The 14,124-nt window shown below is 37.5% G+C and overlaps 1 protein-coding gene across 6 annotated transcripts in view; it reads right to left on the bottom strand.

The window, feature by feature from the left end:
- The window catches only part of ANKIB1 (ankyrin repeat and IBR domain containing 1), a 163,534-nt gene that overhangs the window by 20,024 nt on the left and 129,386 nt on the right, over positions 1-14,124 (bottom strand). For all 6 annotated transcript variants that reach the window (XM_003407150.4, XM_064289976.1, XM_010587269.3 and 3 more), the window contains 5 exons: positions 12,153-12,241; positions 8,063-8,193; positions 1,205-1,339; positions 812-898; positions 654-720 (listed from right to left, as the gene is read on the bottom strand). In XM_003407150.4, the coding sequence (XP_003407198.2) occupies positions 654-720; positions 812-898; positions 1,205-1,339; positions 8,063-8,193; positions 12,153-12,241 (509 nt within the window). The remainder of the gene's footprint in view (positions 1-653; positions 721-811; positions 899-1,204; positions 1,340-8,062; positions 8,194-12,152; positions 12,242-14,124) is intronic.

Raw genomic sequence — 14,124 nt, 5'->3', positions numbered from 1 at the left:
TTTGACCCTCAATCGTTCATTATTTACCAGTGAGATAATTTCTTCCAAAACTGTATTTGACTAGGTACTGTGCTAAATTTTCTCAAGAATTGGGTAGCATGTATATCTTGCTCCTTTGGCCAGGTCAAGAGTGTTCTTGAGAGCCTATCAGCGATGGTACAGAGTAAGCAAAATCATGATGTGCATTCATCTGGTAACAGCATAGGTCTCCCTAAGAGGAGTATGCTAGGTAAACAACAACAATAGAAACAAAAATGTTACCACTGAGGCAATTCTAACTCATAGCGACCTGACAGGACAGAGTATAACTTCCCCAGAGGGTTTCCAAAGCTGTAATCTTTATGGAAGCAGACTTCCACATCTTTCTCCCATGGAGCGGATGGTGGGTTTTAAACCAACAACCTTTCGGTTAGCAGCTGAGCACGTAACCATTGAGCCAATGGGGTTCCTTATGCTAGGTAAGCCAGGTGGAAAATCCAACCATGGAGGCCTCCTGTGCTAAGCTGTACTCAGCGCTGCAGTGAACTCACACAGTACCAGGACAGGCCAATTCGGGATAATGTAGCCTTCAACAGGCTCAACTTTTACCAGTGAGGTAACTTAAACATGAAGAATATTTTACATTAAAACCAGATATACCACTTACAACTTACTTTCGTTGAGAGCTCTACTCAGTTGCTCCATCTTTTCTTTGGCTGTTTTAAGAAGGCGTTGTTCTAACTGAAGGAACAGAAATAAATAATTTAAACCATTCTCTTTGTTTATTCACAACAGTATTAATGCTGCTCATTTGAAATGGTTTGGGACATACCTGATAGCTATGCTCATGGTTTTTAAATCTTGTGTAGTAGTGCATAAATCTGTCAAGTTCCTGAAATCGTTTGTGTTTTTTCTCAGCCTAGGAAACAAAGTCCATAAATGACTCAAAAAGACTACCAGTTATTAAAATTGTTTTTAGGTCATTACAGAGGAAGGCTGGAATAAACAAAACTTTTCTTATCTTTGCCAAAATAAAATAGGGAAAATTTTCAAAAACTTTAGTTTTTAAGATTATAGAGCTATTTTATTTAAATTAAAGGCTACTCTAAAGTGTATTCAATTTAATGCCTTATTAGGATGAAGATACGAAAAGTACAAATGCAAAATACTTTGAATGGCATTAAGCAGCTTAGACAGAGGTCTTAGCTTAAACAGTTCTCTTTACCTCCACAGTCATTTCTTTGGATTGCTCCTCCACGTGCTGAATCACTTCATAGCGAGTACATCTGTAGTAACCTCCGGTGGAAGAACTGTGTTTTTTCCACTCTTCTAGGCAAATCCAGCAAAAGTCATACTTGCACTTCAAAAGAAAACATATATGCAAACATCTCTCCACATTAATATACAGCTTATTTTCTGCTTTCTAGTCAACCAGTTTGTATAGATTAAACAATCCTGCCTGTATGATCAGGAATGAATCTTTTCAAAGACATGCCCCTCTTTCTCAGGTTTCCTCTGGAGACCTTATTTTCACTATGGAAAGATGTGGGGGTAGTTTAAAATATTGAGTATAAGGATAACTTAAAATGTAAATCATAATATTATAAACCAATCACAGGGAAATATTAAAAATGTTGATAGGATATTCTTTCCAAATAATAATAAGAGATACTGACAGATATTTTATTTTTCAAGTATATGGCAATTTTATATTGGTCTATAAAGCTCCAAGAGTCTATTTCACGAACTTCTGGTAACTTCAATAAATTAGTTTTGAAACTGAGAATAAGTTTAAAAGGATTCTAGGTAAAACAGCTGACACGAAACCTGTTTCCTAATTTTTCAGAAAATATAAATTATGAAGTACTATACTTTAGCAGACAACGTCAAAAATATGAACACTCCAGTATAAAAATACATCCTTTTACTTTATGCTTATGGATTATGAGTCAGTTAGGCAGATCTTCCTATTCCAAGTATATAAAGGAATACTCCATGTTTTCTTCATGTACTTTTAGGGTTTATTTTAAAAAGTTTACATCTTTGAGTCCTTTGGAATTTATCTGAGTATAAAGTATAAATTGAAATTTGCTTCCAGATGGCTGCCCAGTTGTTCCAATATCATTTATTGAATAGTTCGTATTTTCTCCACTGGTTGGAGATGTCACCTTTACCATATACTAAATTCCCACGTAGTTGTTTCTATTTTCTGGGCTTTCTTTCTATTCCATTTCATTTGTCTATTCATGTGTCAGCACCATACTGTTTTAATTACTGAGCCACTATAATATGGCTTACCATTTGACAAGGCTAGTTTCCCCTCACCATTCTTTTTCAGAGTTATCCTAGCTATTCTTGCTTTATTTTTCCAAGTGAATTTTTGAATTTGTTTTTCTAGATCTGCAACAAAACCTGTTAGCATTTCTGCTGGGATCTTTCTATCCAAAAACTTGGCTGTCTTTCCATTCGTCTTCTTTTGTGTTCTACAAAGGGTTTTTAAAAATTTCTTCATGTAAACTTTGTACATTTCTTGTTAAATTTATTTCTAGATAAATGAGGTCTTCCCTTTCAGTGTATCTTCTATTTGGATGTTGGTACTCATGAAGGCTATTAATTTCTGTACATTAATTTTGTACCCTGCTGTTTTATTGAATTTTTGTTTATTGTAGTTTTTCAAGTGATTCATGTGAATTTTCTAGGCATATAATCATGCTGTCCGTAACAGTTGATAATTTTATCACCTCATTTCTAGTTTTTACGACTTTCATTATAAGGAGCCCTGGAGGCACAGTGGTTTAGTGCTCGGCTGCTAACCAAAAAAGTCGGTGGTTCGAACCCACCAGCTGTTCTGTGGGAGACAGATGTGGCAGTTTGCTTCTGTAAAGACTACAGCCTTGGAAACCCTATAGGATAGTTCTATTCTGTCCTGAAGGGTCACTTTGAGTCGGAATTGACTTGACAGCAATGGGTTTATCTTGTGTAATTATGTTGGCTGGTATCTCCAGTCTAATGGTAATGCTATTGGTGATGGAGAGCATCCTTATTTTGTTTTTAATTTCAGTGGGAGTACCTCTAATTTCCCCACTAAATATGATGCTGCCTTTTGGTTGAGGTGGATTCATTTCTATCATGCTAATGAAGAATCTATTTCTATTTCTTTGAGTGTTTTATAAAGAATGGTTATTGGTTTTTTGCCAAATGCTTTTTCAGCATCTATGAAAAATATATGAATTTCTTTCTGTATCTACTAACAAGATGAGAATAGTTTTCCTAATACTGAACCATTCTTATATTCCTGGAATAAACCCCACTTGGTTAATTACTTGTTTACTGAGTTCTCTGCTGGAGTCTATTTGCTAATACCTGTTTTTTTTTCTTTCCCCCATCTCTAACATCTTATTTACAACTTCTGTACTGTTACAAGTAAAAATGATCTAGTTTTATTTTTTATAATCTTGCAAGCTCTGGTGTCAAGGTTATGCTCATTCCATGAAAAAAATTTGGAAGTTGCTTTTTTTTTTAATTCCCAGGAGTAGGTTAAATTACAGTGGAATCATCTCATCTTTTAAAGGTTTTAAAGGCTCCTTTAAGATTTGATAAAATTCCACTATGAAACTGTCAGGGCCTATTGCTTTGAACTTTGAAAAACTCTCTTTCTTCTCTAGAAGTGAGTTTGTTTATTCTCTCTCTTCTTGGGTCAGTTTTGATAAATTACGTTTTCTTAGAAAATTAATCCATTTCATTCAAGTTCAAATGATCTGTTCAAGTTATCTGTCATTATTTTAGTTGACTTTGTTTCTCTGATTATTCCCCTTATTTCTTACATCATGCATTTTTGACCTCTACAATTACCTCCCCCCCCTTTTTTTATATTAACATAGTGGATCATGTGCCTTGTTTTTTTTTCTTTAGAAAACCACTTTTTGGGTTTGTTGTATTATTTTCAGTTTTTAATTCATTAATTTCTGCTTTAAAAACTACCTTTCCTCCTAGTTTTCCTCAAGTTTATTTTGTTTTTCTAATTTTTGAGTCACAACTTAATTCATTTGTTTTCATTCTTTATTTTGTACTGACATAAGTGTATAATATGCATATTCCTCAGCATTACTTCAGCTATATCCCTCAGGTTCTGGTTTAGTAGTATTTTCACTATCCTTGTTTTCCAGAAATTCTATATGTTCCATTTTTATTTCTTTTTTGACTCTGAAGTTGCTTGAGAGATTCAAAATTTCCAAATAAAAAGGCCATTTTGTCTTCTTTGTTATTAAATTCTATTTTATTCCATTACAATTAGAGAACAGAAACCCTGGTGGCATAGAGGTTAAGTGCTATGGCTGCTAACCAAAAGGTCGGTGTCATTTGTTAATATCTTCTGGAATGTTATTGAGGATTTGGTCGATAATCAATGGTCAGTTTTTTGTGAATATTTCCTGGGTACTTAAAAAGACAGTGTAGTCCACATTTTCAAGATACACAGTTTGAGTACACATCTAATCTGATCTAACTCAGTAATTGATGGTATTTGGGTCTTCTGCATGTTTACTTGGAAACCCTGGTGGTGTGGTGGTTTAGAGCTATGGCTGCTAATCAAAATCGGCAGTTCAAATCCACCAGGCGCTCCTTGGAAACTCTATGGGGCACTTCCACTCTGCCCTATAGGGTCACTTTGAGTCAGAATCGACTCGATGGCAATGGGTTTGGTATAACAGAAATACCACAGGTAGATGGCTTTAACAAACAAATTTATTTGCCCACAGTTTAGGAGGTTAGAAGTCCAAATTCAGGGTGCTGGTTCTATAGGAAGGCTTTCTTTCTTTCTCTCTCAGCTCTGGGGAACAGTCCTTGTCTCTTCAGCTTCTGTTTCCTGGTTCCTAAGAGATCTCCATGTGGCTTGGCATCAATCTTCCTCCATCTCTGCTTTCCTTGCTTGCTTAATCTTTTATATCTTAAAAGAAACTGACTTAAGACACATCCTATGCTAGCCCTGTCTCATTAACATAACAAAGACAACCCATTTCCAAATAGGATTATAAACACAGGCATAGAGGTTAGGATTTACAACACATACTTACAACACAGTTCAATCTATAACACTCCACCCTTTAGCCTCCCAAAATTTATGTCCTTGCCACATGCAGAATACATTTACTCTATCACTCACACCATCTCCAAACTCTTAAATCAACTCCAAGTCCAAAATCTCATCTTCTGAATCACTGAAATCAAATATGGGTGAGACTTTAGGCATATTCCATCCTGTGAACCTGTGAAATCCAGACTACAAGTTATTTATTTTCTAAGTACAATGGTGGAACAGGTACAAGGCAGACATTTCCATCAGAAATGTGAGAAACTGGAGGGAAAGAACGGATGCAAGGTACACGTCAAGTCCAAAACCCAGCAGAACAATTTACATTAGCTTTCAAGGCTTGAATATAATCCTCTCTTTTTTTTTTTCCTCTGAGACCATCTAGGCAATGGTCCTGCCCTCCAGATTGGTTGTTGGCCACGCTCTCTGCCTTCTGGGTGGAGGCCCCTCAGCCTGGGCTTTAGCTCAGCCTTCCAGGCCCAGTAGGACAGCAACTGTGCTCCCTTGGCTTTGGGCAGCCCCATTCTTCTAGTCCATCTGAGTGCTGACCCCACCAGCCCCTGGGCCCCAGCAGGCCCTATTCTTCTGCCCCTTGGGCACAGCAGCCCTGCCCCCTCAGCTTTGGGTGACGGCCCCATCCCCCGGCACACCTTAACGGCAGCCCCAAACTCTGCAACTGAGTTGGCGAAGATCCGACTCTTTGAAAGCTAGGAGGCTGCGACCCCACCTTTGAAACTGAGAAGGCCCTGCATCCTGTGCTCCTTCCAACAGTTCTGCTCATCTTCGAGCTGCTCCAGAATAGCCGTCCTTTTCTTTTCTTTGAGGACAACAGATGTGGTGCCATTAGCCTATTTCTCACCTATAGAATTCCAAGAGGCAGTGTTCTTCCCTTTCATTCTTTCCTTGTCCCCTACAGTCTAAGCTGATGGGTTTTCTGCTGTGGTAAATGGTTAGATCCATCAGTCACAGGCTTAATTTCATTAACAAAAGATAGTGTAGCCAAGGCTTGGTGAAAATTCTAGGACATGTGTCCTTAGTTTGTGCAAGAAAATTTTCCAAATCTTCGTTTTGTTTACATTTTACACAGTTCATTTTTAAGTTCATCTCTTGACTCGTGTATTTAACTATAATTGGCAAAGAGAAACCATGCAGCCCTTTTAAGATCTTGCTTAGAAATCTCTTCAGCTAAATATCCAAGTTCATCACTCACAAGTTCTACCTTCTGAGACAGACAGGGTTAACTGTGCTGGCAGAACAAAACAGCTGTTAAAAGATTACCATCTAGAAGCTGGGTAAACAGGAACCACACCCTGTCAACATGAGATAAGGCTGAAACAACAGGGAATTACTATCTCCTTCTTAGTGTTTTTCTAGTCCGTTCCCCCTTTACAGGCTCCCATATGCACAGAAGAACAAAGTGTGACCGCTGTCTAACCTTCCTTAGCCCCTGAAGATGGTGATGTAGTGCCAAAGATCAGTGTGCTTGTGCTATATCCCATAAGTGATGCCAAGGGCTGCAGAGAGAACTCCATCTTGAATATCTGCAGGTGCCATCCTGGATTCCAGATGCAAGTGCAACCTAATTAACATGCAGAGCCATTCTGAGACGCACCCACCCCTTGAAAGAAGCCCACTAAACAATCATTACTCTATTGTCTCCACCGAACCCATATAAGCCCTAGCCTTCCTTCCCTTCTTGAGTCAGTCTTTTGGAGAGGCTTATCCCCGCTGACTCCTTTTGCTTGACTCAAGCAAAATAAAGCTTGCTGAAGATAAAGTTTGTCCTTCACCTGTATTCTTACTCGGGAAAAGACAAGGACCCTTTGTGTCAGACTGGCAATTGGTAACACTTCCACCAAACATATGAACATAATTCAGACAAGTTCTTTGCCACTACATAAAAAGCATCGTCTTTCTTCCATCATCCAATCTCGTTCCTTTTTTTTTTTTTTTTTAAAGCCTCACCAGAAGCACATTTAACATCCACATTTCTAGCAACATTCTGTTGCTGGTGCCATAGGTATTCTCTAAGATGACAGAGACATTCTCTAAAGCTCTCCTCACTTCCTTCTGAGCCTTCACCAGAATTTCCTTTGAGATCCATAATTCTACCAGTCTCTTCAAGGCAATCTAAGTTTTTACTACTAGGCACCTTAAAACTCTTCTAGCCTCTACTGATTACCCGATTCCATACCACTTCTACATTTTAGATATCTGTTAGAGCAGTGTCCAACTCCTCCAGTACCAAATTCTGGTTTAGTTATCTAGTGCTCCTGTAACAGAAATACCACTAGTGGATGGATTTAACAAACAAATTTATTTTCTCATAGCTTAGTAGGCTAGAAGTCTGAATTCTGGGTGCTGGCTCTAGGAGAAGGCATTCTCTGTCAGCTCTAGAGGAAGGTCCTTGTCTCTTCATCTTATGTTTCCTGGTTTCTTGGAGATGTCCACGTGACTTGGCATCAATCTTCCCCCATCTCTGCTTCCCTGGCTTGCTTGTTTAATCTTTTATACCTCAAAAGAGATTGATTTAAGACACACCCTACACAAATCCTATCTCATTAACGTAACAAAGATAACCATTTCCAAACGGGATTATAACCACAGGCACAGAAGTTAGGATTTACAACACATATTTTTGGGGACACAAGTCAATCCACAACAACAGCTAATACAAAGTAGCACTTTATCATTTGCTATTATTATGTGTATATATACACTTCTTTTAGGACCCTCACTATGGGAGGTGACAGGCAGGGGAAGATTCAGGCATTCCTGGATCTTCTTCCCACCCTTACTTTTAACACTCTCTGTGACTATTAAAATTTAGTAAGAAATCAACACGTCACTCAACGAAGAACATAGAATGCAATCTACTAGAACTCATCTGAAACTCAACAAGATTTTACACTTATAACATTTCTCCTTTGGATGAACAATCAAACTAAATTAAAATTTCAACCTTAAAGCATGCAAAATCCTCTGACTTCTTACCTTAGCACACTGCATGTGATTGCAGCCCTCATTCTTCTGTATTGGAGACTTACAGTTAGCACAAGGCTTGGAGTTAGTTAATAACCAGAGACAATTGGCAGCATCCTCATAAGCTTCACTAACTCCCACAACTTTGAGATATTAAACACAAACACAAAAATAAATGGTTTAGTGTACAACTTCAGAGGGGAAAAAATCCCATACTTTTCTTTGTATATTGCCACTCAATTTTAGTCATATACTTATTTTCCTATTAAGATCTATGGTAACATTTTTAAACTGCTTCATTTTGAATAGCGTAATTGTAGGGTAAGGAACTATATTCCAAAAGTCCTACTTATGAAACTTGGTTTAAAAGAGATTTCTTCCTAGCTGTGTGTCCAAATAAACTGAGAGAAAAAAAAATATATATAGATATATATAAAAGCAGTATGTTACTTTCTGTGAAAATACTGCATTAAAGAAAATTATAGAATTATTACTTCAGAAAATAATTTCTTTAATAGGTCAGTTGCAACAAATGATGAAACTCCCAATCATAGCAAAAAGATTGAAAATTGCATTGAAGTATCAGTATCTTTTTCATACATGATTATTTCAAATAAACTTAAAATGAATCTAATGAGACTTGCCTAAAACTAAACTAATCATTTCGCCCAAATCTGCTCCTCTCTCCATTCCCTCTCTTGGTAAATGATGTCGTCTTTAACCCAGAGTCAATCAAAGAAGCGTGTTATCTTGGACACCCTCCTCTTTCCCAGTTCTTACTGCTTTAGCTTGAGTCTGCCACACTTCTCGTCTAGGCTATTCAAATATGGAAAGTCAACCTCTCTCTCCAGCTTTTTCCTATCCATCTACGATACACTGGCTGACAGTGATCTTCTTAAAAACCTGCTTAAAATCTTTTAATTGCTCCCCACTGCCTACAAGTTAAAATCAAATTCCTTTAGCAAAGAATACAAAGCCCTTCATGATGTGGCTCTTGTTTACCCTCAAACTTCTCCCATCCTCTATCTCTATCCCCACACCAACCTTGAACTCTTTGTCATCTTAAACTCAACTTATTCTACTATAATTTCAGATCTGCAATCTTAAGAAATGCCATCTTTTTTTTCAAATTTCTCATGAATGCACATTTTTTAAAGTTGTGCTTTAGGTGAATGTTTACAGAGCAAATTAGTTTGCCATTCAATACTTCATACACAAAGTTCCATGACATTGGCTGCAATCCCCTCAATATGTCAGCACTCTTCCCATTACCACCCTGAGTTTCCCGCTTCCATTCATCTGGTTTTCCTGCTCCTTCTTGTCTTCCCATCTTTGCTTCTGAGCAGATATTGCCCTTATGTAGGTCTCATATAGATGACTGTTCTAAGAAGCACTTTCATCATCGGTGTTACTGTTTACTTTATAGGCCTGTCTATTATTTGGATGAAAGGTGATCTCCAGGAATGGCTTCGGTTCCAAGTTGGAAGGGTGTCTAAGGGCCACAGGCCATGTTTCTTAAACATTCTAGATTTTACATTTTATATTCTACAAACTTATTAATGGAAAAAGGAACTTGAGGGCTGGAGAGAACTCCAGATGCATAATTAAACAATTATTTTTTCCTGTAAGAATGCCCATAATGAAGTTAGTTTTGTTTTCTTTCTAGCTCTAACTTACTGAGGAGCCCTGCCTTTTCTTTACTGAAAATGTCAGAAAATCACTTTGGAATCACTGACAGTGGCTCATCCAGTTAAGGCCCTGACTGCATGCAGACACTCTCAAAAGAGGGATTACCGGGTTAACTCCACTGTGCAAAAGCAGGGGAGAAATCAGACCCTTTGAGTTTTGAAGTTTAGAAGGAAAAGTTGTCAACCCCCAGATATAAGTCCATGGAGAATGAAGGAAGACAAAGGTTTGGGTTGACTGGCCCCTGGGAAGTGGCTCTATATGAATTGGGAGGGCTGAGCATTAAGAGCAGTCCTTTGATGGAACTAGCAGTACAGGTCTGGGGCTGTCTTATTACAAGGAACCAGGAGTGCCTGTATCAACAATGGATCAGCAGCTTTTGCTGTCCTGTAAAGCACTAGCTTTTAGTAGCAAAGAGAAACAACAGCAGCAGAGGACTGATTCAACTCCAATTCTAAACTCACCCTGTGGAAGACGGTTTGATTAGAGTATTGGCTGGGAGAATGGGCGGATAATTTAGTGACGAAAAGGAGCTTCAGAAGGAACTTACTATGCTTATGGCTACATTATAGATTGAATTGTGTCCCCCCAAAAGATATGCTGAAGTCCTAAACCCTGGTGCCTACGAATATAACCTTGTTTAGAAACAGGATCTTTGAAGATGCTATCAGTTAAATTAACATGAAGCCATCTGGGCTAGTGAGTGTCCTAAGTCAATTGGAGTGATGTTCTCATAAAAGCAAAGACACAGAGAGACAAAGGAAGGAGGGCCAACGGACAAAGCGGTTATACTGCAGCTGCAAGCCAAGGAATGCTTGGGGCTACCAGAAGCCCCAAGAAATGATCATCCCCTAAAGCTTTCAGAGAACGTGGCCCTACAGATACCCTGAGTTCCAACTACTAGCCTTCCGAAATATAATTTCTGTCCTTATAAGCCACCCTATTTGTGGTATTTTGTTATGGCAGTCCTACAAAACTAGTATGGACTAGTAAGGTCAAGCTAGTAATTATAGAAATAAATGACTGTTTTGTCACTCAGTCTAATACTGTTTATAAAAAGTATTTCCCTAAGCTACGGTCACGCCACCCTGACCTGATCTCATCTGATCTCGGAAGCTAGGCAGGGTCAGGCCTGGTTAGTACTTTGATGGGCGACTACCTGGGAATACCAAGTGCTGTAGGCTTTATGAAGAAGCCCTGGAGGCACAGTGGTTAAAGTGCTCAGCTGCTAACCAAAAGGTCGACAGTTTGAACCCAGTAGCCTCTCTGAGAAAGATGTGGCATGCTGCTTCCGTTAAGATTTACAGCCATGGAAATTCTATGGAGCAGTTCTATTCTGCCCTGCAGGGTTGCTCTTAAAAGTCGGAATCCACTTGACCACAGTGGGTTTTACTGACATAAAACCTAATCACTAAATACATTTCAGATTTAAAACATTTGATTTTTGTTTAAAAGTAGTAGCTTTTTTCCTCCCTTCAGCATCGTTATTTTTAGCTCAGAGGCTCTAACATGTTCTTGTGAACTTTATTGTTCATTGTTGTAATAAATAAAGCACAAAGTCATTAAAACAAAGCAGCTGTGTGGCCTGCAACATAACAGTTTTTTCCTCCTATCCTTGGTGAGAAGGCTAGTTCCTAACTGTCTTCTAGTGAACTGTACTGTAGTTCTAGTGGACTGCATGAAGTCAACTGCATTCAGGAAATAGCTACTACTACAATAAAAGCTTGTTCTGGACAATGCCTTCACTTTCAGTTCTCTAAACATTCTTATTTCATACATCTGTCCCCTTGCACACACTGTTCTTCATACCTGCAACACCTTCTCTCTCTTCAATCTACTTGGTGAGTCTCTCTCACCCCTACTAACTTTCAAACGCTTTCCTTTACTTTAGTTCATGTTCATTACATACTGACTTATTTTCTTAGCCTTAAGAACCTAGTATTTTTATAAGAAGTATTAACTTCATTTAACCAAGTATTAGAGTATAACAGAATCTAACAGCTATTAGTAGCATCTATGTATGCAAGTAAAAACATAATTCTTTTAAGGACTAAACTCTTAAAAAGAATTTGAATTCAACAATTAATTGATCATTATGTACTATGAAAAAATTGGTCTGAAAATTTTATAAATTAACCATCATTTTATAGTAAATACAGTCATTTCTGCTTCTTGTTCTGATTAGACACAACAGAGGCCATTTCAGAGTTTAAAAACACCATCTGAATCTTTTCATGGAATTAATTCTTTGAACCGATGTAAGCATACTTTCTTATACTTCTTCCTCCTTATATAGCATTTAGAAGAATATTAAAATGAAGACTGTAATGAATGTGACCACGTTATCTTTTGAATATCATTAGAAAATACGTAGCATTAGAAAATACGTAGCATAGCTATCTAAAATTCCTCTTACGTTCTTCTGGTTTCATTTCAGTTATTTTTTGTAGCCAATTTTTCCACGTTTGGCAGTCACAAGGTTCATGCGCTTCACCAAGGCACTCCCTGAAGAGGAAAACATAGAAAACACAATTTAAAAATATTCTTCATCAACATCAAGGTGAAAAAAGATTGGTGGGATATACTCTTCCAATTTTAAAGCTGAGAAAACTAAGGCACAGTGACTACTCAGAGATGAAGCATCTCAACAGAGGAATTGAAGATGTGATTCCAAAGCTGGATTCTACCAGACCAGTTTTTTTTTTTTAAATCAGTACATTCACCTACACATTTAAAAAGTTCCAAATAGATTACCTAACATTTATAACATGGTTTTGTATGTCTTAAGAGCAATAAAACATTTTGTCCACTAGGTTCTTTCCTCACTAACACTTGCATCACCATCACTTTAGAGCTTGTCAGGCACGCAGAGGAGCCCTGGTGATGCAGTGGTTAAGAGTTTGGCCGCTAACCAAAAGGCTGGCAGTTCAAATTCACCAGCCACTCCTTGGAAACCCTGTGGGGCAGTTCTACTTTACCCTACAGGGTCACTATGAGTCAGAACTATGACTCAATGGCACTAACAACAAAAAGACGTCCAGAGGAGCAGGCCCAACAAGACCTACAGATAAGAATCTGCATTTTATCAAAATCCCCACATGACTCTTCTGCTTTTTGAAGTTTGAGGAGTACTGTTTTTAAGTCACATTCTTTTATCTTTACCTTTTAGAATGCCCAAGTAAGGCTAGTACAATATAATTTACTTTTTTTTCCCTTCAATTTTTTAAACTTGTGATGAATATACAGGTAACAAAACATTTATCATTTCAGCAATCTTCATATTATAATTCACTTTTAAGAGTTTGATTCATCTCAATTTTCTGTTTCATTGGAATTTGGCAATTTTTGATTCAAATAATTAAAACATAAACTTACCATTTGTAATTTTATAGTCTCTTCTACAGCTATATAAAAAGCTAAACATTCCAAAGGGCTTAACGCCTTTATAAATTTTTAATTTTAATTCAATATGATAATATTTTGTAACTCAAAAGTAATGATTCCAATTAATGACGAAGCATCTGTTACGGTGAGAAAAACCCATCACTGCTGCTGTTGTCGTCATCATCATCATCATCATCGTCAGTGTTATTTTAAATGAGGATCTTATCTGCAAAATTTGTTAAGACATACCTACTGACTCAGGTATAGTCTTACAAACTAACAGGTAATATTTTACCATGTTAAGAATGCACCAATTACCCTGAAAGAATAATTTCCTTAAGTTTCTGACTTACCATAACCTGGCATTTGGGAAATCTTTCCTATAGCAGCTTTTATAGATTTCCTAGCAACTGAGGTGACCTAACAGATAATTCAAAAAATATCAGATTGATTAAAAATGAACGTAGATATATTAGAGTCACTTTGTTATTTTTAGTTGTTGAGTCAATTACAACTCACAGTAACCCATATGACTGAGTAGAATTGCCCCACAGGGTTTTCTTGTCTGTAATTTCATGGAAGCAGATTGCCAAGTCTTTCTCCCATGGAGCCACTGGGTGGGTTCAAACCCCCAACCTTCTAGTTGGCAGTGGAATGCTTAACCATTGCGCCACCAAGAATCCTTAGATTTACTTTAGTTCATATGAAAATCGACTCTGCTTTCCAGAAATGTAAAGGATATCTTTAATAACTGCTAATTTTAATTTGGCACATAAACTAGCATACACTAGAGCAAGAAAAACACAGATCTAGGAACAGTATTTCCATATGGTGCTTGAGAATATATGTTGAAATAGAGGATCTAGATTTCCCAAGACTTATTTAAAAAGTCTCAAGGTACAAAAGAGCCTTGTACTCCTGCAGTATCTAAAACAAACCAAATCAAGTTGATGAAAACAAATTATTTTTATTAAGTTTGGAAGATTCTCTTTCCCCTGGAGATT

The sequence above is a fragment of the Loxodonta africana genome, chromosome 8, assembly GCF_030014295.1.
Source record: "Loxodonta africana isolate mLoxAfr1 chromosome 8, mLoxAfr1.hap2, whole genome shotgun sequence".
NCBI classification, from domain to species: Eukaryota; Metazoa; Chordata; class Mammalia; order Proboscidea; family Elephantidae; genus Loxodonta; species Loxodonta africana.
The sequence above is the reverse complement of the archived record's forward strand: the minus strand, read 5'-3'. Positions and strand labels throughout refer to the sequence as shown.